The following is a 25,432-nucleotide window of genomic DNA, read 5'->3' as shown; positions in this document are numbered from 1 at the left end:
CACGGACACAAGCATGCACACGTGCACGCGCGCACACACACACACACACACACACACACACACACACACACACACACACACACACACGGCATAGCACACCATGAATTAACCAACCACTTGATACCTGGATGTTATCAGGTGTAACATATTTTATCTTGTGTACTTTTGTATTATAGTAATACAGAAAAAAAATGTTTTGTTTCGTTTTATAAATAATAAAAATAAATAAAATCTCTCAAAGCAAAATGATGTCAGTGTAACATAATTTCCTCTAATGAATTCTAATTTTATTTTATTGGTAAAGCATCTGTTTTGACTAACTAAATATATCTAGAATTATTAATTTCAACTTATTTTAGTGCTTATATCGTATTAAGGTTCAAGCATGCTGTCCTGGGCACACACCTCAGCTATCTTGTCTGTCTGTCTGTCCTGAACAGTGGGCTAGTTGTTAGTTGGTTAGTGAGAGAGAAGAGGGTGTAATGGCCTTACACCTACCCAATGAGCCTTAAGAACTCGCTCTGGGTTGGAGCCGGTACCAGGCTACGAACCCTGTACCTACCAGCCTGTAGTCCGATGGCTTAACCACTGCACTACCAAGGCCGAAGTATAAGGGTTTGTTTGAGATTTCTACTGTAAACTGTACCCACAGTGAAATGGGAGACAGTTTGAGATTGTCAGTTTGTATATATAAATACTATAACGAAACTTGCTGCCTATTGATATTGCTGTGCTTGTGTAAATTTGCATTTGTCCACGTATACATACAATTTATCTGTGATTCATTACCGCACTGCCATGTTTTTATTTTTAATATTTGCAGTGTAACGTCTGCTTTGTTACAAAAACCTATAAAGACTGAGTCCAATGTCATTGTAATTTTTAATTTGGAGGTGGAATTGAACGAAAACACTCTAATGTAATGGTTCCAGTTGTCCGTCTGTCATGGTCAGAACCTAACCTAGCCAAGCCTAAAAATAAATGGGGGTGGCAGTACGAAATGATTTGTGGCATAGTAATGGAGGATCTTCTATAGGTATACAAATGTCACATTTTCTTATTTGTCTGGAAGTGCAACTGCCATTTCGTGCAGAGCGTCTGAGTCAATCTGCACCTGTTACAGATTTCATGGAAACCAACATTAAGTTTTGACCATGGACCATTTTCACAAGCAATACCATTGAAAACGTCTTCTTTTTTTTTCTTCACTTTTTTTTTGTTTGATTTTGGTTTTTGGTTTTGTGTGCCAGAGAAAATTGATGATCCTAACTTCAGTTACATGTATTGTATGTTAAGGTTTGTATTTTAAATGTAACTCGTGTAAATATAGCCATCAAGTCTGATGTGAAAGTTATACATTGTTTGAGTTTTTGATTTCCACAATTTGAGTAAATGTGGAAGTGACATGTACTTAGCAGTAGGATTCAGTGATGCTATGCACTCAACTTTTTAAGGCGCGGATTCACGAACTCCATAGTGTCCATAAAAAAGATGGCGTTTAGCAGAACAATGCAGGAAATGTGTTTGTTTTTTGTTGGGGTAATGGAGAGCGCTCGCTTGAGATGCTTTTGTCGTATGATCGAACTCTCCGTGGACGCGTTCTATGATGACGGCAACTGGGGTTTGGATGTAGGCCAGTTATATATTAATTTGATTTTCATGGGCGGATGCTTGATCTTCAGAGTTAGAGGGGTCTGTGTCTTCTTTCTTCAACTTCTGATATATATCTGTCTCTGTCTCTGTCTCTGTCTCTCTTTCTCTCTCTGTCTCTCCCCACGATTTCATCCAATGATCGGCCTCAATATAGTTCCTTTGAAAAGAGTACCCCTGTTCTTTATTTTATTTTGTTGGAAATAAACGTATGTTGAAAAAGGAGCCCAGTCACATAATTATGATGTTTAAAGGGTGGATTCCCGGATCTAGAACTGAATAACTTTTTGTAACTACTGTTGCCTGTCAACTGGGGTTCAATGAGAATTAATTCCTTTTTCTCTCATCCTCTTGTATATGGGACAAGAGTTATTCCATGAAAGAAAGCTATGTAATAAAACTCGTGGTAGTAAAGAGAGTTAACATTTTCAAACTCCTGTTGGCCAGCGTGTCATAATGTTTTTTTTTTAAAGTATAATGACGTCACATGGGTTAGTCTCATCTAAGGCAGAAAGATAAAAAAAAAAGTGCGGTTCAATTGCTAGGCATACATTTGCTAAAACAAAATTATGTTCGGCAGTGTAAAATACAATAGTTAACCAAATGGCTATAACCCATTGTTGAATAATGAGCGTCGTTAAAGAAACGCGGGGTGGGATGTTGTCTGCAGTAATTAAACGGTTTAGATAGACTGGATGTGGCTGGCCGCGTGTGTTTTGCAGACGGACGTATCCAGTGTAAACGCTCTCATTGAAACTAATGTACTAGTATTTCCATTATTATTTATTCATTTGTTTTTTTAAGCGGACCGCATGCACGCGCCGCATCCAGCCTTTAGAGCGTCGTGTTAAATGCGATGGGTCGTACGGTTAGTACCGCTCGGCGAATCCACTATAGGTTTTATTTCCGTTCTTGCCAGTTTCATGTATGACTGGTATTGATTTCTTACACACCCGTTAGTGAGAACATCATTTATTATTTTTGTTAACACATACCAATAACACACTTACGTGCGATATCATTTTAAAGATATACGATTGGCTACTTCTAGATGGTGACCAATGCAAGGCCGTAGCCAGGATTTATTATTATTATTATTTTTTTTTTTAATTTTTTTTTTTTAGGGGGGGGGGGGGGGGGGGGGGGGGGGGGGGGTGGGCAACTGAGTAGTTAATTATTTAAAACTCCTTAAACGGTTAAGCAGAGAATTTTAAGTTTGTATAATGCCCTGCAATGCAACACCATCCAATGAAGAAAAAACCCAGAACCCCCCCCCCCCCCCCCCCCCCAACCCCCAAACAACAACAACAAAAAACCCCAACACTATCGAAACTGATCACTCTGTGACGTACAAGTTAACCTGGAATTGTCTTCTCAGTGATGCACAAGTATACTATAAGCGCTGGCGCCGTACATAGGTTTTTGTTGTTGTTTTTTTAAAGATCTGTAAAAAATAAAATACTACATTTGTGTTCATTTGATACCCTTTATCTTACAACTCGTTTAAAAACATGTCCAACTCGCTTTCGCTCGTTAGATACGTTTTAAAACAACTCGTAAGATAAATTGTATCTAACAGCCGCTTATGTAGCATTCTCTATTTATAAAATTCTATGGTATGTGATGTCTGTGGCAAAGTGCATTAAAATCACGTGCTGCTATTCGGTAGGAATAACCTGAGACCGCAGTTTCATCGAATACTGCCCAGGCCAAATATTACAATTGTCATATGTGGAACATAGGCTCCGATATACAGAGGTTAAAAATATGCTGACGTGTCATTAAACAAATATTTTTCCTTTTTAACAGACTCCTTGGCCTAACATATTCCACACAAACATGGTGTTATTGCCTCAGTCACACATGCATCGCAAGTGGGTAAGATGTCCGTACGATGCGTGTTTTTGACGATATCCTACGAATACCCTACGGGCATCGGTTACATCCTGCGGACATCGTTGAGTTTTTGGCCGATTTTCGGACATCGTAGGGTCATCAGAAACTTTTAATGCGGAATTATAATTTTTTGAAGACCGTACGATTTTTAAAATCAGAAACCCACCGCAGACATATTGTAGGGGCACCTTGCGGCCTTGAGGTGACCTTGCGGTGGCCTTCGAGTGACCTTGTGGTATCTGGAGACATAGAAGGGAAGGCACACGATGCCCCTACGATGTCGGGACAACGTACGGTAACTTTACGGTGGCCGCAAGGTCAACTTACGATGTCCTTAAGATTTGATGGCCCGAAAAAATGTGTCAGCACGCAGGGTCCCCGTAAACACACCATATCTAATGTGACCATGGCAAAGATTTTTGGGAGAACCCAACGATTCTTTCCCGATGTTGCGGACACCAGGACGCCGTACGGTTACCCCCGCATTTGTGACTGAGGCATATACTGGCATTTACTTTCCCCGAGTTTTGATACAAGCCGCTTTGTTGCAGGATGTTCCTTGTCCGTTGTTGCTTCTTAGAAAAAGAAGATCCCCAAAGAAACTAGACGCAAATATCTAAAGATGTGACACGCTTACATTTTGTATGGCGTTCCGCATGACGTTAAAGCTTCAGTCTAAACTAAACTGTTTATAATCACTAGACCTAGCTACTTATAGCACTTTAAGGTCTAGAATCAAGAGTTAGTTTAGCAAAGTCTGCATTTGAATTGCATAGAATAGTTGGTGAACATTTTGTAAGCATGAGCCCTTGTGATTGTACTATACCAAAATTTAATAAAATCCCATAGGCGACAATGTTAAGGTATGTGGTTAAAAACATTATGCCAATATATAAACCAGTATTGCCCAAACGAGACTAAATATTTTGACAACAAAATACTGTCACATTTATCACCAATGACAGGACTCGTGATATTAACTGCTCTATCAAATGTTACGTGCACCTAGAACTTTGACCCAGCCGGAAGTTATTTGGTATAGTACAACCTTGTACCAACTCATTTGGAGACATTAATAGCATGACAACACCATACAACTTAGATACGATTTGACCCGTTTTACAAAGCGATCTTAGTGCATAAGGTAGCTATGCATTAAAGGTGATCTTAGGACTAAGATCGCTTTGTGAAACGAGGACCAGGCCAGGTGCTTATATAGAGTCTAGACTCGAGACTCAAGAGTCTGAGACAGTAATGTCATGACAACGCCATACAAATTGTATTATTGTGACGTCATTTGAAATTCAGTCTGGTCTCTTAAAAGTTTTATAAGCACGGTCCCAGGCCTGATGCTTATAAAATGTTTAGAGTCTTGACTGAGACTCTAATAGAGACTTTGAGCGTTTTATAAGCTTAAGCACTGGAGTCACCTAAACTATTTGGAAGTATATCATCAAATGGATCACAAATTCATAACATATTTTTAATAAAAGTAGGCCTAATAACACATTTATATATTATGATGATAAAAAAACCCAATGAACACAACAATGTTAATTTTAATACAACAGCTTTGTAGTGAGCAGTACAATGAGTTGAATGTTTAGTTCGTTTGGAAATTAGTTTAAAGCACATATAGGTTTCAAACACGAACACAACAATACTTTTAAAACCCCTTTAAAACATTTGTTATGGACATATGTTTTTTGCTATGTTCATTCCTTTCTGAAAAACTAAAAATGGAATAACTGAAACACATCCAATAAAGTAATTATAATTTTTGTACCATTTTTTTCTTTCTTTTCTGCCCGTTTCATTCCTTTCGCGAAAATAACCACAATGGAATAAATAAAACATAACGTGTATTTTTGTTTCTTGTTTTTTCTTCTTCATATCTGCAGGTTTCATTCTTTTCGAGAAAATAAATAATGGAATAAATAAACCACAACCATGAGTAGTTTTGTTTTTTGTTTTGGAATTTCTACTACTTTTCGTTTCAGTCATTTTAAAATAGATCTGCCATTTTTTTCTCTTTTTTATTCACAAACCAACAAAGTTGTTCATATTTGCTCTCGATATGCTGTTCTCTCTGGACAGGGGCACTAGGGACATCCTGGAACAGGTGGGGGTTACAACAGAATTCTGTATGAACCTTCCGCTGGCCGTGTCCGAACTTTTGAACTGGATTCTCTCCGTCACGCGCGACGACATGGAACTCTGGGATAGGCGACCGGAAAATCCGTTAGGCGGCAGCGTAGCGGTCTTGCTGGCATTTCCGGTTATTTTGTCTAACTTCCGTCGGATCCAGCGATTTCGAAGGCAGCAGCAACATCTCTGAAACTCTCTCTTAAAATTGATTGTAAACATTCCTGGAAACAAGACGAACACAAGTTGTAGGGAATGTCACACAACCTCTACACAACGTCAGCTAAATAATCTTACTTAATTAAATTATTAGAACAAAAAACCAAACAAATAATTCCCCTGAGTAAAATTTGTTTTGTTGTTGCAATTTTTTGGCTATATAGTCTACAGCGTATATGCGTTGGTTTATGTGCGTGGTATTTTGGTGCTGGTCAACTGCGGTTAACGCGAGTGCGCACACGGAAGCTACAAAAGTTGTAGACTATGGGGCGAGCCATTCTGTTTGGAGGGGAAGCACGGTTTGCTAAGAGTGGTCTTCACACAATTCCACATCCACCGGGTTTCCCTTCGAAAGGCAGTCGTGAACATGCCTGCAATAAAATAAATCCCTAGCTTTAGTCAGTCAAATAGTTTTTTCAAAGTCTGAAACTATCGCCAAGTTTCCCTGCCCGGATTGCAAATTGTAATTTTAAATATCACAAGTCAGGAAATTTTATGTCCATTTGCCTGGCTTTATTTAAAAAAAAAAAAAAAAAAAAAAAAAAAAAAATATATATATATATATAAATGTTTTAAAAGAATCAAATTCAAATAAAGTTCCAATATTAGGATCATCCATCTTTGAGTTTCAATATAAAAAAAGACAAAAGTCTAAAGCTATCGCGAAGTTTCCTAGCCCGGATTGTAATTTTAAATATCACAAACTAGAATTTTGTTTATGTCCATTTGCCTGGCTTTATTTAAAAAAAAAAAAAAAAAAAAAAAAAAAAAAAAAAAATATATATATATATATATATATATATATATATATATATATATATATATATATATATATATATATATAATATAATGCAAGGAATGTTTCCCTTTAAAAAAAAGAGAAAAAAGCAGATGAAAAGAAAGAAAGGAATGCAGTCATGTGGTATTCTACCGTCAAACCATTATGATATTACTGGTAAACTCGTATGTCTGTATGCTAGTAATATAGCTTATTCTAATCAGTAACATGCGTTATGATGCATTTATGAGTTACTGTCAAAACCACAATCGTACAAATGTAAGCGTATTCAGTTCACTAGTTCAGTCCGAGTGCATTGTTTTCGTAAAATCAAATAGCCACAATTGAAAGAATACTTCGGCCGTAAAATATTTTTCAAAAAATGTTTGGAAATAAAACAGTGAACTATTAGAGAAAAAAACCCATTTTGTCCATTGAGTGGGAATTGCCATTTCTGTACCTCACAACGGTGGTAGCTTCTGTTAGTCTACATTTTCCATTTTCCATTGGTCACCAATATGTATAGCCTAAAACAGATTTTATCCTACGCTTCTGGAGAGCAAACCCCTGAAAAACCCCGCCCATAGGTTACATAATCAAACTTAAGCACACGCAATACTTAATGTCATCAAGACTAAAAACTTTTGCAGTTGTTTTGTGGAAGACTGAGTCCTTCTGTAGCTGTTTTATGGAACATCTAGATGTTAAATTGCCCATCGAGATAACTGTGTATTGAGGGTTCTGTCTGCGCAATTACCCGATATTCTTGATAAGATTCTTGTTTATAAGCAGTTTCGTCTGCTCTGTAATGAAATGTTAACTAGAAAGTCCTGTTCTCGGACGTTACTGTGGCAATATTTCATAAACGTATTGGTTCAGTCAGTACGCCAACTTCTCAAATGTTATAAAACATTCCGAAGAAGACCACATGTCTGGTGACGTCACATGTAGTGACACAACATAATGATAAGTCTGGCGCCAGAATACATTGTTAAATACACGCGATTTGTGTGCATAAAATAGTTCCGTCGTCTACGTGCATCGCGTCATGTCTCAGAAAAATACAAAACTATTTCTGTTGTTTTATTTGTCTCAAATATCGTATAAAAAACAGGCACCGCGAGTTTATATGGCTTTGTCATGCAATAATAAAACCAGCTTATAACATTACGCCAAAGGAACATTAAAAAGTAATTACATTATTAAACACGTTACTGTTGCATGATATCATGTTAAGGACACATTCGCATGCACACACTGCCACACGCGCACTGACACTCACGCAGTCTCTCTCTCTCTCTCTCTCTCTCTCTCTCTCTCTCTCTCTCTCTCTCTCTCTCTCTCTCTCACACACAGGGAGGAAGAAAAAAGAGGAAACGAGAGCGAGATGAAGGGAGAGTTGAGAGAAGAGACATGGCGAGAGAGAGAGAGAGAGAGAGAGAGAGAGAGAGAGAGAGAGAGAGAGAGAGAGAGAGAGTTAGTTAATATTAACCATTCAAGCTCTGCACCCATTGCTATAAATATACGTATATAGTCCAACCAGCAATGTATTAAAAATTAACATGAAATTAGCAACGAAATCTAGACCAACAGTGATATAATTGAAATAAGCGCATTAATTCATATGTCGTGGTTTAGTCTTCATCCCCTTCTTGCACCCCCCCCCCCCCTCCCGTCAGTTGGCACATTGCGCTATTTCTCACTCAAAGGCTGTGGTATGTGCTATCCTATCTATGGGATGGTGCATATAACATATCCCTTACTGCTAATCGAAAAGAGTAGCCCATGAAGTGGCAACAGCGGGTTTCCTCTTTCAATATCTGTGTGGTCCTTAACCATATGTCTGACGCCATATTTTTTTTTAACCGAAAATAAAATGTGTTGAGTGCGTCGTTAAATAAAACATTTCTTTCTTTCCCTCCACCCTCTACCTCCCCTGTGGGTTAACAACCCCTAGCTTTGATTACACATGTAATTCCACTTTCATCACTAACTTAGGTCCATTGGAACAAGGAGAGGGAATGAGGGTGTTGAAGTGGCGAGTCTGCGACCCTGAGGCCCAAAACGTTTACCTACTTAGGCGCGGATCAATGCGTTTTTGCAGTGGAGGGACATCATGCATTCATACTTAAATAGAAGTTGTATATTAACGATGAATGCATGTAAAGAACAAATATGCTTGTGCCCCCCCCCCCCCCCCCCCCCCCCTCCCGCAGCACTTCCAATATAGCGTGTACTCATCACTTCACATATAATTGTTACTACGGGCCCGCTAACTTCCAGGATCCACCGAATTGCACCATAAAACCGCAAGGCGAAATGCATCAACATATTTCTTATTTTGTGTCTCATAAAAGACGCAAAACACGGACAAATCTGATGGTAAAACGAAACTGTTCGTGCGTATATTTGGCGCCACGTTAAAAGCCAGCTATTCGTAAAAGAACATTACATTGTCTTTTTCATGTAGCGTAAAGCATAAATGTATTTTAATACTCGAATTATTTATCTTCTACACATCAGTAACAATATATTGGTTTGGTTTTCAAGTCGCAGATCTGCTGTTTTATTTTATCAATGACGAGTATATCAATATGAAAATACATTTCGTCACAATTTGTATTCAGCATTTTGGCTGCACTGCGCCGCGAAAGCGATGAAGTGTTTTAATTTTCACATTTTGATATTTTCATATAGTGTACTATAAAAACACTTGTTGTTACGGGATCCAAACGTATATGTTTAGCCACTGTACATGCATGTAGTTACACGCGCGTAAGACATAAACAGGCTTTGTAACTTTGGCCCTGAAATATCGCTAAAACAACAATCCTCCTAAAAAAAAAAAAAAAAAACCCAAATCAACAACAACATCACCACGCCCCAAACCCCTAAAAACCACCTAACAAACAAACAAACAAAAAACGCCCCAACAACACCACTTCATATTCCCTAGAAATTCAGGAAGGAAAGAAACTGCATGCGTGATAGACGAAACGGAAGGAAGGAAGGAAATGTTTTATTTAACGATTCACTTAACACATTTTATTTATGGATATATGGCGTCGGACATATGGTTAAGGATCACACAGATACTGACAGAGGAAACTCGATGTCGCCACTTCATAGGCTACTCACTTCGATTAAAAGCAAGGGATCTTTTATATGCACCATCCCACAGACAGGATAGCACATACCACGGACTGTTACACCAGTTGAGGAGCGCTAGCTGGAATGAGAAGTAGCGCAATGGGCCCACCGACGTGTATCGATCCTAGATCGATCGCGCATCTGGCTAGCGCTGTACCACTGAGCTACGTCCCGCGCCCTAGAAATTCAGCGGCCACGAATTCCACTTCGGGTAATTCTACTCCCCCCCTCCTGCCCCCCCCCCCCCATCCACTTGCCCTCCGCCCTAAGACCATCATGTTGTTCAGGTTTACCAATGAGTCCCGGTGATTACGGTTTGATTGTCGTAACGTGACATTAATTGACGCACGAATTCGGCCAATCAAATTAATCGGACTTTCTGGGGGCAAGTCAAATTAAGAACGAATTAAGCAGAATACTCCAGGGAACAGGTCAAAAGTTCCCCTCGTTTTCACGTTTGCTGATATTGTAACGAGACGAGGGTTCGTCAGTTGAATGATGGATTTATTAAACGGTTATTCCTTAAGTGACGATGGACGTTACATAAACTGCTATCAAAAATTACGTTGGCCTTATGAAGACTGCGAGATGCTGCCGAAACATTGGGTAGAAATTGCAGGTAAAATAAAAAAATATAAAGTTTAAAATTTGCTTGTTTAACGACACCGCTGGAGCGCATTAGTTTATTAATCATCGGCTTTTGGATGTCAAACATTTAGTAATTTTGACATACATGTATAATCTTAGATAGGAAAGCCTCTTAATAGCAAGGAATAAGGAATCTTTTTTCATGCACCATCCCACAGACAGGATGTCACATACCATGGCTTCTGATATGCCAGTGACGGTGCACTTGCTGGAAACAGAAATAGCCCAATGGGCCCACCGACGGAGGTCGATCCTAGAACGACGGCGCATCAGAGGAGCGCATTAACACTGGACTAGGTCCCGCCCATAAATGAAATATTTAACTTTTCCCATTTGGGATTTTCGTGTTGTGTGAAATTTGGTTGTAAATTCTTGTATGGTCTTATATATAATCGTTATATGTCACAACAATACAACAACATTATTTGTGGTCATTGTGCAGCGTTGAGACTGCCCCTTTGGTAACTGTTGATTTAAAGATGTGTTGGGATGTGCTTAAATGAATATTCCTTTCCTTTTCGTTTTGATGTCAAAATGGTTTGTGTTTACAAAGTATTAAACGTGCCAATAACTATATACTGACCAACACAAGAAATGCGACTATTTTAATATAGACATATATTTATATATATACATATCAAGATAACATTACCGGCCTCGGTGTGTCGTGGTTAAGTCATCGGACATAAGGCTGGTAGGTACTGGGTTCGCAACGTCTCAATGGGTAGATGTAAGACCACTACACCCTCTTGTCTCTAATAACTAATATCTAACCCAATATCCTCGACAGACAGCCCAGATAGCTAACCCGGACAATATATTGAAAAAAGGAAGATTCAATTCAAACATATATTTTTTTTACACCCGAGCCCCCTGCACACGCACCCGAATTGAACGAAAAATGTTCATAAGAACTGACAATAAATAGATACAAAAACTAAATTAATGAATAATTTTAAATGAATTAAACAAAACTAAATGTATTTGCGTTTCATTTGTTGGTCAGTATATAACTGTTTAAAGCTGCGATAAAACTGTCCCATCCTTTCACCTCAAATTATGAAATACTAATATCAAACACAAACACAGCTACTGTTTTATAAAAATAACACTGCGTTTGTATGTGACCTAGATTGCTGAGAGAGAGAGAGAGAGAGAGAGAGAGAGAGAGAGAGAGAGAGAGAGAGAGAGAGAGAGAGAGAGCTAGAGACAGACAGAGGAAGACACACACACACACACACACACACACACACACACACACACACACACACACACAAGACCACGACCTGTGAAGATACCGGTCGTATGAAGCACCGGCTGGAACGAGAAAACCCACCGCCCCTTAAGCGAGCGCTACTCCAGTGTACTACAATACCTGCCCATCAATACTACTAAAAACGCATTTAGATGCGTCCTAGATTTGAAAGACCAAGCCAGTATAAATTGAAGGATGGCGTGTCATGAGAATGAAGACCTCTACCCTTGTTGATACATACATGTATTCTACAAATAGAGACCTACTCGAGATTGTAGTTTAAAATTTAAATGATGCACGAAACTCGAACTCATGGAATGATGTGTGCCACGTCGTGTAAAGTTATAGAAAGCCAATCAGATTAACGAGATATTTCTCTTTGAAGAGTTAATAAAGAAATTTATTAAGGGAACAGCAATTTCAGAACCGATGGCCTAGTGAGGCTAATCGAAATTATGTCTAAGGAGATCTTATTATTTGCAACTACTAGGTGATGTTAAAGATTTTGGAATGTTGGAATAGTTGATTCAGTAGGTCAGATTCAAGATATGTTTGTAATGATGTCGTTGGAGCCGTGAAAGACGTCTGGTGACAGTTTGACACTCCAACATGTGCCCATCTCGGTTATAAGGTGAGAGAAATAATGACGACATATACAACAAAGGAACATGACTTCAACTCCCATCTCGGTCCACAGTTCTGTTTGTTGAACTTTAGTAACCTCATCCCAAAAGTGGTGGATCGGCGCTAGCAGTGTATGTATATACATACATACATACATACATACATACATACATACACACACATACAAACATACAGACACACATACACACACAGACATACACAACACACAGACATACACACATAGACACATAGACACACAGACACACACACACACACGCACATATATATATATATATATATATATATATATATATATATATATATATATATATATATATATATATATATATATATTAGCGGTAGGTCGTCAGTAGCCATAATTTTTAAAGTTTTAATTTTTAATAATTAAAAAAGGAGCTAAACTAGTAGTGTGTTTTACATTAGTGAAAGGTGTCATCTGATGGAGAGGCGAGGTTGCTACTTTAATGTAAGTTTTCCTTTTCTTTTCTCTCTTCCAGTACGAAATACTGCATAGAAATTATATTGGCAAACGACATTTTTGTTTTAATGGCTTTAACTGGTATTAGCTGTCACATGTATGGTGGTGTCCAGCATGAACAGATTCTGGAGGCGGAAGATGGTCGGGGAGGCATTGGGCTACGTCTTGCCCCGGGGTCCACCGACAGATTGATCCTAGACTCACTGCACATCAAGGGAACACTTTACCACTCGTTTACGTCCTGCCCCGGGGTCAACCGACAGATCGATCCTAGACTCACTGCACATCACGGGAACACTTTACCACTGGGCTACGTCCTGCCCCGGGGTCAACCGACAGAATCGATCCTAGACTAACTGCAGATCAAGGGAACACATAACCATTGGGCTACGTCCTGCCCCGGGGCCCATGCCTGGTATATCAAAGACTTTTATATGTGCCGTCCTTTTTGTGGGAAAGTGCATACAAAAGACTCTTTGCTGCTAATGGAAAAATGTGAAAGGTTTCCTCTCAAGACTACGTGTTAGAATTACCAATTGTTTGACATCCAATAATTAATTAATTAATGTGCTCTAGAGGTATCGTTAAACAAACAAAAAACCCAATTTGAACGATTTAAGCAAATGTAACAAAGTATATGGCATCCCTTGGCCCAAGACGTCCCAAGCACAGCCCAATATGTCCCAATTGGGACATATTGGGCAGTTGGAACATTTTGGGCTTCGACAGAACGTCTTGCTACGAACATCATTTTCTCTACTCGCTATGAAGGAAGGAAGGAAATGTTTTATGTAACGACGCACTCGACACATTTTATTTACGGTTATATGGCGTCAGACATATGGTTAAGGACCACGCATATATTGATACAGAAAACCCGCTGTTGCCACTTCATGTGCTACTCTTTTCGATTAGCTGCAAGGGATCTTTTATATGCACCGCCCCACAGACAGGATAGTACATACCACGGCCTTTGTTACACCAGTTGTGGAGCACTGGCTGGAACGAGAAATAGCCAAATCGGTCTACTGACGGGAATCGATCCTAGATCGACCGCACATCAAGCGAACGCTTTACCACTGGGCTACGTCACGCCCTACTCGCTATGAACCAACAAACGCAGTTGGTGCAATAACCGAATCGTCGTGTTTGTTATTTTACGTGGAGATACTGAAACATTAATTCTGACGATGCCATTAAACTCAATTAAAATCACCTGCCCAAAAGACATTTGTTGTATTTAGCTTGGTAAAATGTTTGTCGTCAAAGAATACAAATATTTAGGTTTAACTTTCTCTCGACAAAACAAATTTAGTCTGCAACTAAAGCAATGTGATTTGTTTTATCTCAAGCCAAGGATAATAATTTATCAATAGATTGCAAGCTTAAACTATTTGTATGGCTATGAAATCTGGGGATACGAAAATAGAAAATATTCACATTAATTTTGTGAGACGGTTATTGCTGGTAAAAAAGAAATGTACGCCCGTTATTATCTTTTATAGGGAACTTGGTAGAACGCCGCTAAAACTAATTATTGATCAAAGAATTATAGGATTCTGGACAAGTATAGGTAAAGCAAATCTCATTTCCTACTTTATTGCAAATGGGCGGGGGGGGGGGGGGGGGGGGGGCGGTGGGACGTAGCCCAGTGGTAAAAAGATCGCTTGATGCGCGGTCGGTCTGGGATCGATCCCCGTCAGTGGGCCCATTGGGCTGTTTCTCATCACAGCCAGTGCACCATGACTGGTATATAAAAGGCCGTGGTATGTACTATCCTATCCTGTCCTCTCTATGTGTTAAAATGACCATATGTTTGACATCCAATAGCCGATGATTAATAAATCAATGTGCTCTAGTGGTGTCTTTAAACAAAACAAACTTCTTCTATTGCAAATGGGAACAGCTACAACTGGCTAAAAAAAAACCCTTAAAATACGTCTTTTCCATATCTATATGTTTAACAAAGTTCCTATCCATAAAACTACAAATTGAACGTGTGAAACGAAGGCCGTTAGATCATCACTTATAAAGATGGCATAATAACATAGTGTCTCCAGCCAAAGGCAAAACATATTTAATTTTTTTAAACAAATTTTAAAATTTCAAAATTACTTTATTAAATTATCCGTAAAAGTGTGGACCAGACTTTTGAAATTCAGCACATGCAATCGTTATTTACCCATAAAAACAGGACGCTGGAATAGTACACCCAGGTCAGGTCAGGTCAGAGGGTTTACCGTGCACATTCAGAGCAAGCTGTTGTAGCGCACGCCTGTCCTGGGCACAGGTGCCGGCCTGGCCGGCTCCTCCTTCTAGGACAGGAAAAGTGGGAGTGGTGGAAGGAAGGACCACCTGCACTAGAAGGTGCAAGGGAGCACCAGCAGTCCGGCCGGGGCCGGTAGCAGGTGGAGTGGGTGTATGGGTGCTATGGGTTTTTGAATTTGGAAGGAGCGGTCGGAATTTAGCCAAAGGGAATGGGTGCGCGTTTTGAATGAAGAAAATTTGGCGCATTTTTGAACGGTCGACCGAAAGATAAAGTCAGGAGCTACGTATAGGTTTTGATATTAGTGAGTCGAGAGTAGCTCGATACTTAGACCTATTGATGCTGGGTGTCTCCTTAGGTTGCCCGTAGGACCCTTCTAGTACCCCAGTCGAAAACAAGATTATGTACATTGTGAGAAGGAAATGATATTAAAGATAAATATCACTGTACGTATTTAAATGTAACTATTTTGTAAACCAGCCTCGGTGGCGTCGTGGTTAGGCCATCGGTCTACAGGCTGGTAGGTACTGGGTTCAGATCCCAGTCGAGGCATGGGATTTTTAATCCAGATACCGACTCCAAACCCTGATTGAGTGCTCCGCAAGGCTCAATGGGTAGGTGTAAACCACTTGCACCGACCAGTGATCCATAACTAGTTCAACAAAGGCCATGGTTTGTGCTATCTTGTCTGTGGGAAGCGCAAATAAAAGATCCCTTGCTGCTAATCGGAAAGAGTAGCCCATGTATTGGCGATAGTGGGTTTCCTCTCAAAATCTGTGTACTCCTTAACCATATGTCTGACGCCATATAACAGTAACTAAACTGTGTTGAGTGCGTCGTTAAATAAAACATTTCTTTCTTTCTACTTTGTGAACACACGCAAAAGGCTTATAAAGGGTTATTTTTATTTTTTAAAAACCTAGCACACTAAAATTCAAAGAACTATTTAATTGTAAAGTAGGATCCTCCTTAAAATTTCAAAATTCATTTCTGAAATTACAAGTAAATTCAGTAAACCATAGACACTAGATACTATTTAAAATACTGAGTTGTAAAAATCTTATTGCTATATTTGATCATCATGTCACCGCTTGTCTTCATTTAAAAAACGTGTGTATAGCTATTTTGAATTATGTGTGTCTTCATTGTACAGTAATTCCTCGTATGCTCTCATTTGACGGCCTGAGTATACCGAAATAAAACATAATGCAAGAAAAAATTAATTAGGGTATTTTTTTTTTCTTTTTTTTTTTTTTCTTTTTTGAAATAATGTTATGTAAAATAAAGACCTTTCGGGCGTTATTTGAGATTATTATCGTAAACGTGATTAAAAGTTAGATAATATATAGGTGAGGTTATAGCCATGAATTGTATAGATTATTTTAAATGCACAAGCAAGTGCTCTAGTGATGTGGGTGGAAGACGAGTTGGAGGTTTGGATGATATCTCGATTTTTTTGTAATGCGCCATTGTGTTAAATTCCACACGCACGTAATAGGGATATTAGATACCTGCAAAATCCCACTTCCTCGCCTACACCAATAATTCAATGAAACATATCATATTATGGATTTGCGCAACTCCAAACAAATTTTTTAATAATAATAAAAATAAAAAATAAAATAAAAAAGGGGAAAAAATCGAAAAAAGCTACGGAGATTTGTTTAAAATTGAACTGTAAAATTTCTTGCATTTCAGATGATGTATTTATATATGAAATCTGTTTGGGTTTAGGTTTGTTTCTATGCGAATGTGCAGAAAGCAATTGCAAGTATAAATAGGAATTAAATGTAACAGCAAACAACTTAGACTTTAAAGAACTGAACCGAATTATTGAGATTATCAGCAAGTGGTGGCAGTCTTTTTAACGTCAAGAGAGAGAGAGAGAGAGAGAGAGAGAGAGAGAGAGAGAGAGAGAGAGAGAGAGAGAGAGAGAGAGAGAGAAAGAAATGTTTTATTTAACGACGCACTCAACACATTTTATTTACGGTTATATGGCGTCAGACATATAGTTAAGGACCACACAGAGTTTGAGAGGAAACCCGCTGTCGCCACTACATTGGCTACTCTTTCTGATTAGCAGCAAGGGATCTTTTATTTGTGCTTCCCACAGGCAGGATAGCACAAACCATGGCCTTTGTTGAACCATTTATGGATCACTGGTCGGTGCAAGTGGTTTACACCTACCCATTGAGCACTCACTCAGGGTTTGGAGTCGTTATCTGGATTAAAAATCCCATGCCTCGACTGGGATCCGAACCCAGTACCTACCAGCCTGTAGAACGATGGCCTAACCACGACGCCACCGATGCCGGTAAAGAGAGAGAGAGAGAGACAGAGAGAGAGAGAGAGAGAGAGAGAGAGAGAGAGAGAGAGAGAGAGAGACACACACACACACACACACACACACACACAGATATTCCTAAACCAATGCAATCTAGTGTTATCGAACCCCAAACCCCCCAAAACAAACAAACAAACAAAACAACAACCCCCCAAAAAACCCCAAAACTACAAAACAAACAAAGATACTCTGGGTTGAAGCCAATACCTGGATACGAACCCAGTACCTGCACTCTTTAAATGTAAGCCGAAGCCAAGGCCGGTTAAGTGATCGTGTAAGTCGCATTCCAATCTCACTTACATTACTTTGTTCACGCGATAACCTTTAAAAGCAGATATAAAAGGCAGTGTATACTAAGAAATATATTATATGCATTAAAAAAAAGCCCACATCCCCATTAAATAGTTATTCTGATGTCTCCGTCCATCTCCGTACGATCATTTAGCAAATAACCATTAAATGTACGTTGTCATGGAGCGACTTTCGCCGTGTTCTTAATTTCAGTACAAAAAACCCCAAACAGATTCTGTTTCAAAGCTGAAACTTCATGATGAAATGAGGTAATAAAAAGAACGTAGGCTAACCGTAGACAATAGGATCCATGCAGGAATTGGAAACGGCAAACAGGAACAAGCCCCTCTGTATCTTAGGGTCAATATTTTTGGCAGTGTCTCTGAAAATAGAAACAAAAATAGAATGAAGAGTCATCTACTGCCAAACAGAAAAGACATTAAACTGTAAAGCGTAATTTTAAAACTTTTTATATTTATTTTTCCGGAACAGAGTGGAGTGGAACTACCCTCTTGCCCAACGCCAGATACGGCCAAATGGAAATATTGGCGTCTATCAAAACAATGTCACATATTCGAATATAAAGGTGATTTCGGTGGTGTCGTAGTTAAGCCATCAGGCATCAGGCTGGTAGGTACAGAGTTCGCAGCCCCGTACCGGGCTCCTACCCAGAGCGAGTTTTGACGACTCAATGGGTAGGTGTAAGATCACTACACTCTCTTCTCCCTCATTAACCACTAACAACTAACCCACTGTCCTGGACAGACAGGCCAGATAGCTGAGGTGTTTGTGCCCAAGACAGCGTGCTTGAACCTTAATTGGATATTAGCACGAAAATAATTTTAAATGAAAAATGAAAAGGTGATTGACATACATTTCTCTACATGAGAGACATACATTTCTGTACACGCGTCCCGGTCAAGGTATTGTGTGTTATATGATAGACTAATTATGGATCAGTAATTGGAACACCACATAACCACACGTTGGGAGAGGGGATATCCAGTAACACGGGTCGAACACACGATCTGTCACACCCCAGGCCAGGGCTCTGTAATGGAACTACATGTTGGCCCTAGGTAGTGTGAACATCATATTATAACTGGAGACCTGATATCGGTTGAAATACAAACATAAATCACTTTTCGTCTTCTTGAGAATTTATATTATTTAAAATTACTCCACCACACATACAAAACTAACAAAACAGAACTAAATAAAAATACAATCGATATCATCGGATGTTGTATGTATGAAATTACTGTCCGTTAAATAAATGTTTTTTCTATCGAGTTAAGTTATCCTGAAACGATTTTTGTCCTCATATTTCTTTCTTTAGCAACTATGCGTTCACTATTAACATATCGATTAATATCGGTACTCTAGAATGGTATTGGATTACGTTTGTTCCCGAAGCTGAGTTTTATCTTCTATTTTTGTTTTTAACAATTTCTTCAACATTTAGCTAATCTGTCTCTCTGCGGGAACAGTATACCAAACAGACATTGATATTAGGAAGCAAAGGAACAATAGCTGCTGCAAATATTAGAAGGTGATGGCCAGGTCACCAATGTCATACCATCCAATGACAAAAAAACATGAACGGTCGAATCGATCACTCCGTGACGTACAAGATAACATCAAATTAACTTATCTGTGACGCACAAGATAACCATAAGCACAAAGGCTGTAAATAGGTTTTCGTTGGAAAAGGCATGTTTTTTTTTCAGGATATGTAAGAAATAGAATACAACATTCGTGTCCGCTATATACCATTTATCTTTCGCTCATTAGATAGGTTTTTAAACAACTCGTTTTAAGATAAATGGTATCTTACAGCCACTCATGTAGTATTCTCTATATATACTAATAGTCAAAAGTTATTGTGATACACAAACGTTTTTACTGCCGTGTATGAAACATTATAACATGGAAAGAGAAATGTCCGAAAGTATCGAAACGAGCAATAGTCCATGGAAAGGGCGCACCTGCCATATGCAAACGAGCCACATCACTAGAGGGGGTCCAGAGCGAAGTTCACACAGTCAGTAGCGAGTATGTCCACCTTGAGCATTGATACAGGCCTGGCACCGTGGTCTCATTGAGGCCACTAAACGCTGGACAAAGTTCCTGGGAATGCCATTCCAGATCTAAGGAAGGATCAGCCGGAGTTCCTGCAGTGTTATCTTGGCGAGGGGTTGTCACGGGTGGTCGGCCGCTACGGGTACGCTCCCTGACCTGGTTGTTTTGTTGATATCGTTGCCATAAGTGTCATATGGTGTTTCTGTGGACGTTGAATTGACGTGCGACGTCACGCTGCGAGGTCCCAGATTCAAACATCCCTATGACTCGCCATCTGTCGTTTTCACTGAGGCATGGCATGACGAAATTGCATCAGAAAGTTCACTATTGGTGTTTTTCTAACTTCTGTACTTCTGAAGGCTGCACAGAGTGGCAATGATGTGCAACTAAATATCTGGCCTTTCAAGGTGAACACTGGACAGGATTTCTCCCGAATATTCCATGTTTCTTGCACAAAGCATGCAATCGCTGCAACAACTGCTTGGTTGCATTTCTTCAAGCTGTTTCATGCACATTTTCTCTGGTTTACATCCATAAATCCATTCACACATTTATTACTCCAAACAATTCATGTCACAATAAATTTTGCCTTTTAGTATGGTAATCGCCAAAAAGCTAATGTTAGTCCGAAACATATTTTAATGACTTCAAGGTCAGGACTTTTAATGTGGCGTGTTCCGACTGCATCCGGTATTAAACACACGTGTTTTACCACCTCAAATTAGTTAGCAGTTTGTTTTGTTTAACGACACCACTAGAACACATTGATTTATTAATCATCGGCTATTTGGAAATTCAGACATATAGTCAAAGATAGGAAACCCGCTACATTGTTTTTCATTAGTAGCTCGGAATCTTTAATATGCACAATCCCACATACAGTATAGCACATACCACGGCCTTTGATATACCAGTCATGGTGCACGGTGGTGTCGTGGTTAGGCGCACAGGCTACAAGCTGGGTTCGGATCCCAATCGAGGCATGGGATACCGACTCCAAACCCTGAGTGAGGCTCATTGGATAGATGTAAACCACTTGCACCGACCAGTGATCCATAACTGGTTCAACAAAGGCCATGGTTATGCTATCCTGCCTGTGGGAAGCACAAATAAAAGATCCCTTGCTGCCTGTTGTAAAAGAGTAGCCTATGTGGCGACAGCGGGTTTCCTCTAAAAACAGTGTCAGAATGACCATATGTTTGACGTCCAATAGCCGATGATAAGATAAAAAAAATCAATGTGCTAAAACTTTACTTTGGTGCACTTGCTGGAAAGAGAAATAGCTCCACATCAAATAAGAGTAGAGATTTTAGAAGACAAACAGTCACGTTTGTTCATCCTGTGACGCTATCAACATAAGGGGCGGGATTTAGCTCAGTCGATTGAGTGCTCGCTTGAGGTGCCTGCGTCGCTGGATCGAACCACCTCTATGTATCCATCCACCTGATTGGGTTTTTCTCGTTCCAACCAGTGCACCACAACTGGTCAAAGGTCGTGGTATGTTTTCCTGTCTGTGGGAAAGTGCATATAAAAGATCCCTTGCTGCATTAGAAAAAAATGTAGAGGATTTCCTCTGATGACTACGAGTCAGAATTACCAAATGTTTGACATCCAATTGCCGATGATTAATTAATCGATGTGCTCCAGTGGTGTCGTTAAACAAAACAAACTTCTAACTAATTTGAGGTGTTAAAACACGTGTGTTTAATATGTTTAATATGATCTAAACCTAAATGCATGCCAATCAGCCCTAGCACGGTTTGGGAAGTAGGCCGAGGGCTGGTGACAGGACAAGGCCAATCTCGCTCTACAGGACACACATACAGACGGCACGACTGACATACCGGAGACACGGTCACACCGGTGACGTCATTAGCACGGAAACGGCTGACAGCGCGGGTGAGGGATTCAATAAACTCGTTGATTAAATATCTAGACCACGAAAATAGATGCGCAGGTGAGAGATTCAATAAACTTGTCGATTAAATATCTAGACCACGAAAACAGATGCGCAAACCTTTATACAGTAAAGTAGGTCGTCGGCATAAACCGAGTTGTGACGCACATTGATACTGCTGCTGCTGTTGCTGCTACTGCTACTGCTACTACTAGTAGTACTATTGCTACTGCTGCTGCTACTGCTGCTGCTACCGCTGCTGCTACTACTACTACTACCACTACTACTACTACTACAACTACTACTACTACTACTATAACTAGGCTACTACTACTACTACATATACTACTATTACTACTTCTTCTTTTACTACTACTATTACTACGTCTACTACTACTACTACTATAACTACTACTACTTCTACTACTACTACTTCTACTACTGCTAGTAATATTACTAAAATTACTATTGCTGCTACTATTATTACTACTACTGCTACTACTATTGCTACTACTATTACTACTACTATAACTACTACTACTACTATTACTACTACTACTTCTACTACTACTACTATTACTACTACTACTACTACTATTACTACTATTATTACTACTACTACTATTACTACTACTATTGCTGCTACTACTACTACTGCTGCTGCTACTACTACTGCTACAGCTACTTCTGCTACTACTACTACTACTACTGCTACTACTATTACTACTACTATAACTACTACTACTACTACTACTTCTACTACTACTATTACTACTACTACTACTATTACTACTATTATTACTACTACTACTACTATTACTACTACTATTGCTGCTACTACTACTACTGCTACTACTACTACAGCTACTGCTGCTACTGCTACAGCTACTTCTGCTGCTACTACTACTACTACTACTACTGCTACTACTATTGCTACTACTATTACTACTACTATAACTACTACTACTACTTCTACTACTACTATTACTACTACTACTACTATTACTATTACTACTATTATTATTACTACTACTACTACTATTACTACTACTACTACTACTACTACTACTACTATTATCAAAAAACAAAAAGCCGCACTTTAAATGTTTTATATAGAAATTTCATACCACTGCTTTGTGTACAAGTCGTGACACACTGGTTGGGCTGGTGTAAACAAATAAACAAACAAACAAACAAACAAACAACAAAAACAAAAACAAAAAACCCGAAACAACAACAACAATAGAAAAAACCTAAAACAAAACAAATAAACTCCGCCTCCCCCAAAACACCCCCCCTCAAAAAAAAAGAAAAAAAAAGAGACCCCCCCCCCCCCCCCCCCCCCCGACACAAACAACACCGATCCACCCTGAAATACCACTGTAATATTTACACGTGTATCTTTAATGGATTTAATACTAATAAACATATTTTCTGTTGTTTTTTAAAAATACTATTACGCTACATATAGTGTGCCAATTTGCGGTTACTTCTTAAATATTTCACAGACTACTTCACGATGTTGTCAACATTAGTATGAGAGTTAATACCCTAAAGCGCAACTTATTTATACTGCAAGAACTCTTTTTTATATTCTGTCCAGCCGTTTCCTAACATGATTTGAAAATATTTGATAGCTTGTTCCACCGTATGAAGAAATGAACAAGTGCTTAACATATTTCTTTTTAAGAAAGTTAAATTAAAGTTGAACACTTTTGAGTGTTTACCCCTCGCGGAAGGATCATTACTTTTATTTCGGCTACAGGTTTCATATTTTAAGTGCAGTTTATAACGGTTATTTCTTCAGGCGACGTTGTCAATGAACGTCATATGAAATCACGCAGTGTGTGCACAAGATTAAAGTCGCAATATCGGAACTATTTTAAATATTGAATATTAAAGAAGATCTCAAGCCGGTGGCTAATACTTGTGGACTGAGAAGGCCACACACACGCAATAAGTATCACTGACGTAACAGGGGCAGTGCCAGATTAACCAGCTGTGGGGAACTGGCAAAATTGCACATACCCCCCTCCCCATACTACCATAGACTTACATAGTGACACAATTATACGACCCCACTTACTACCATGGACTTATATTGTAACAAAATTAAACGACTCCCCATACTACCATAGGTTTACATTGTAACAAAAAAAAATATAATTTAAGTGAACAGACCTAATAATCGTAATGTACCCTTGTTAAAAAAACCCCGACATAATAAGTCAGTCTGCGGGCCCCTGAACACGCAGGTACCGTAGTATTAGGTATATTTGGGCCGAGTTCAGCCAGACCGAGCAGAAAAAAAACGTCCGCTAGACTAGTTTCAATCTGATTAAAATTAGCTCTACTGGTCTACCAGTAGATCTAACAGCATTGCGTGGACTTCCATGTCCAGGTAACATTTCATCTATAAATAACAATTTAAATATCGACCACTTACACTTCGCCTTTTATAGCGTTATTCGGGAGCATACAAATTCTAAAAATATCGGGCGACACTATTTATGCAATAGGCGAACTTGTTGGTCTATTTCAACATTGAAAAAACAGGGGGAAAAGTGCAGTAATAAACTCTGAATTGTATACTAGTATAAACAGATTTTATGGCTATACCATCACGCTTGTTTTTTTTCGTCTTGAAACGAATTTTATATAAAATTTTATATTGCAATTAGTTTCCGGCATATTTCACAATTCACCCGAATCATTTCGTATACCCTCAATCTAATTAAAATTAGCTCCACTATTACATGTGGATCTAACACCAGCCAGTTTGAGCTCATGTCCACCAATCAAAACCTTACTTGCAGAATCCTGCCAGTGATTTAAAACTAACAACACTGCGTAGTCACATTTCGTCTGTAAATAATAATTTAAATACTGACCAATCACAATTCGCCTTTTATAACGTTATTTGGGAGCATACAAATTCTAAAAATATCGGGCGAGTCTATTTTAGTAGCCGCAGTACAGCGAACCATACCAATACGTACGGGGTGGATTATCAGTCTTCAATTTTACATTAAAAATTATTTATTTATTTATAAAAAAAACCCACCCCCAACTAAATCAGTCTTCAGTTTTACATTACAAATTATTTATTGTATAAAATAAAACATGTTTTAAGGCATTCGTAATTCACACGAAACATGTCGTATACCCTCAGAATAATTCGGAATGTTTTCAAATTATTTTTAAATCACTGGCAGGATTCTGCAAGTAAGGTGTTGATTGGTGGACATGAGCTCCAGCTGGCTGGTGTTAGATCCACATGTAATAGTGGAGCTAATTTTAATTAGATTGGTATACCCTCGGCATAATCCCGAATGTTTTTAAATCAAATCACTCCAACGGGCTGCTGTTAGATCCACATGTAATAGTGGAGCTAATTTTAATTAGATTGGACTGGTTTATGCGCTTCACAGTAAACCAAATGGTCACGTCAGGAACCAATCAAATAGTTCGCGAATGTTAAGTAAAGTCAGAAATCATACAGCCGTATTTAAAATCCCCCAAACACCAACACTTCTCTGTGACAAATATTCCATTCCTACCTTTATTTCATTTCATTTTACTGGTACTGAATGACCTAAAAAAGTAGATATTGCCATAAGATTTACAAAAATAGAATTTTCTTCCCCAGGCTTAATTCACTATTTTAAAATCATGTTCTGATCTTTTA

At 38.9% G+C, this 25,432-nt stretch overlaps 1 protein-coding gene across 1 annotated transcript in view; it reads right to left on the bottom strand.

Annotated features, from left to right (window-relative positions):
* Positions 1 to 4,287: 4,287 nt before the first annotated feature.
* The window catches only part of LOC121388841 (gonadotropin-releasing hormone II receptor-like), a 184,169-nt gene continuing 163,024 nt past the window's right edge, over positions 4,288 to 25,432 (bottom strand). The window contains exons 5-6 of the mRNA XM_041520359.1: positions 18,059 to 18,147; positions 4,288 to 5,915 (exon numbers count right to left, since the gene is read on the bottom strand). Of these exons, the coding sequence (XP_041376293.1) occupies positions 5,587 to 5,915; positions 18,059 to 18,147 (418 nt within the window). The 3' untranslated portion in view covers positions 4,288 to 5,586. The remainder of the gene's footprint in view (positions 5,916 to 18,058; positions 18,148 to 25,432) is intronic.

The sequence above is a fragment of the Gigantopelta aegis genome, chromosome 2 (genome assembly GCF_016097555.1).
Source record: "Gigantopelta aegis isolate Gae_Host chromosome 2, Gae_host_genome, whole genome shotgun sequence".
Classification (NCBI taxonomy): domain Eukaryota; kingdom Metazoa; phylum Mollusca; class Gastropoda; order Neomphalida; family Peltospiridae; genus Gigantopelta; species Gigantopelta aegis.
Note: the sequence above shows the minus strand (reverse complement) of the source record. Positions and strands in the feature narration are given on the sequence as shown.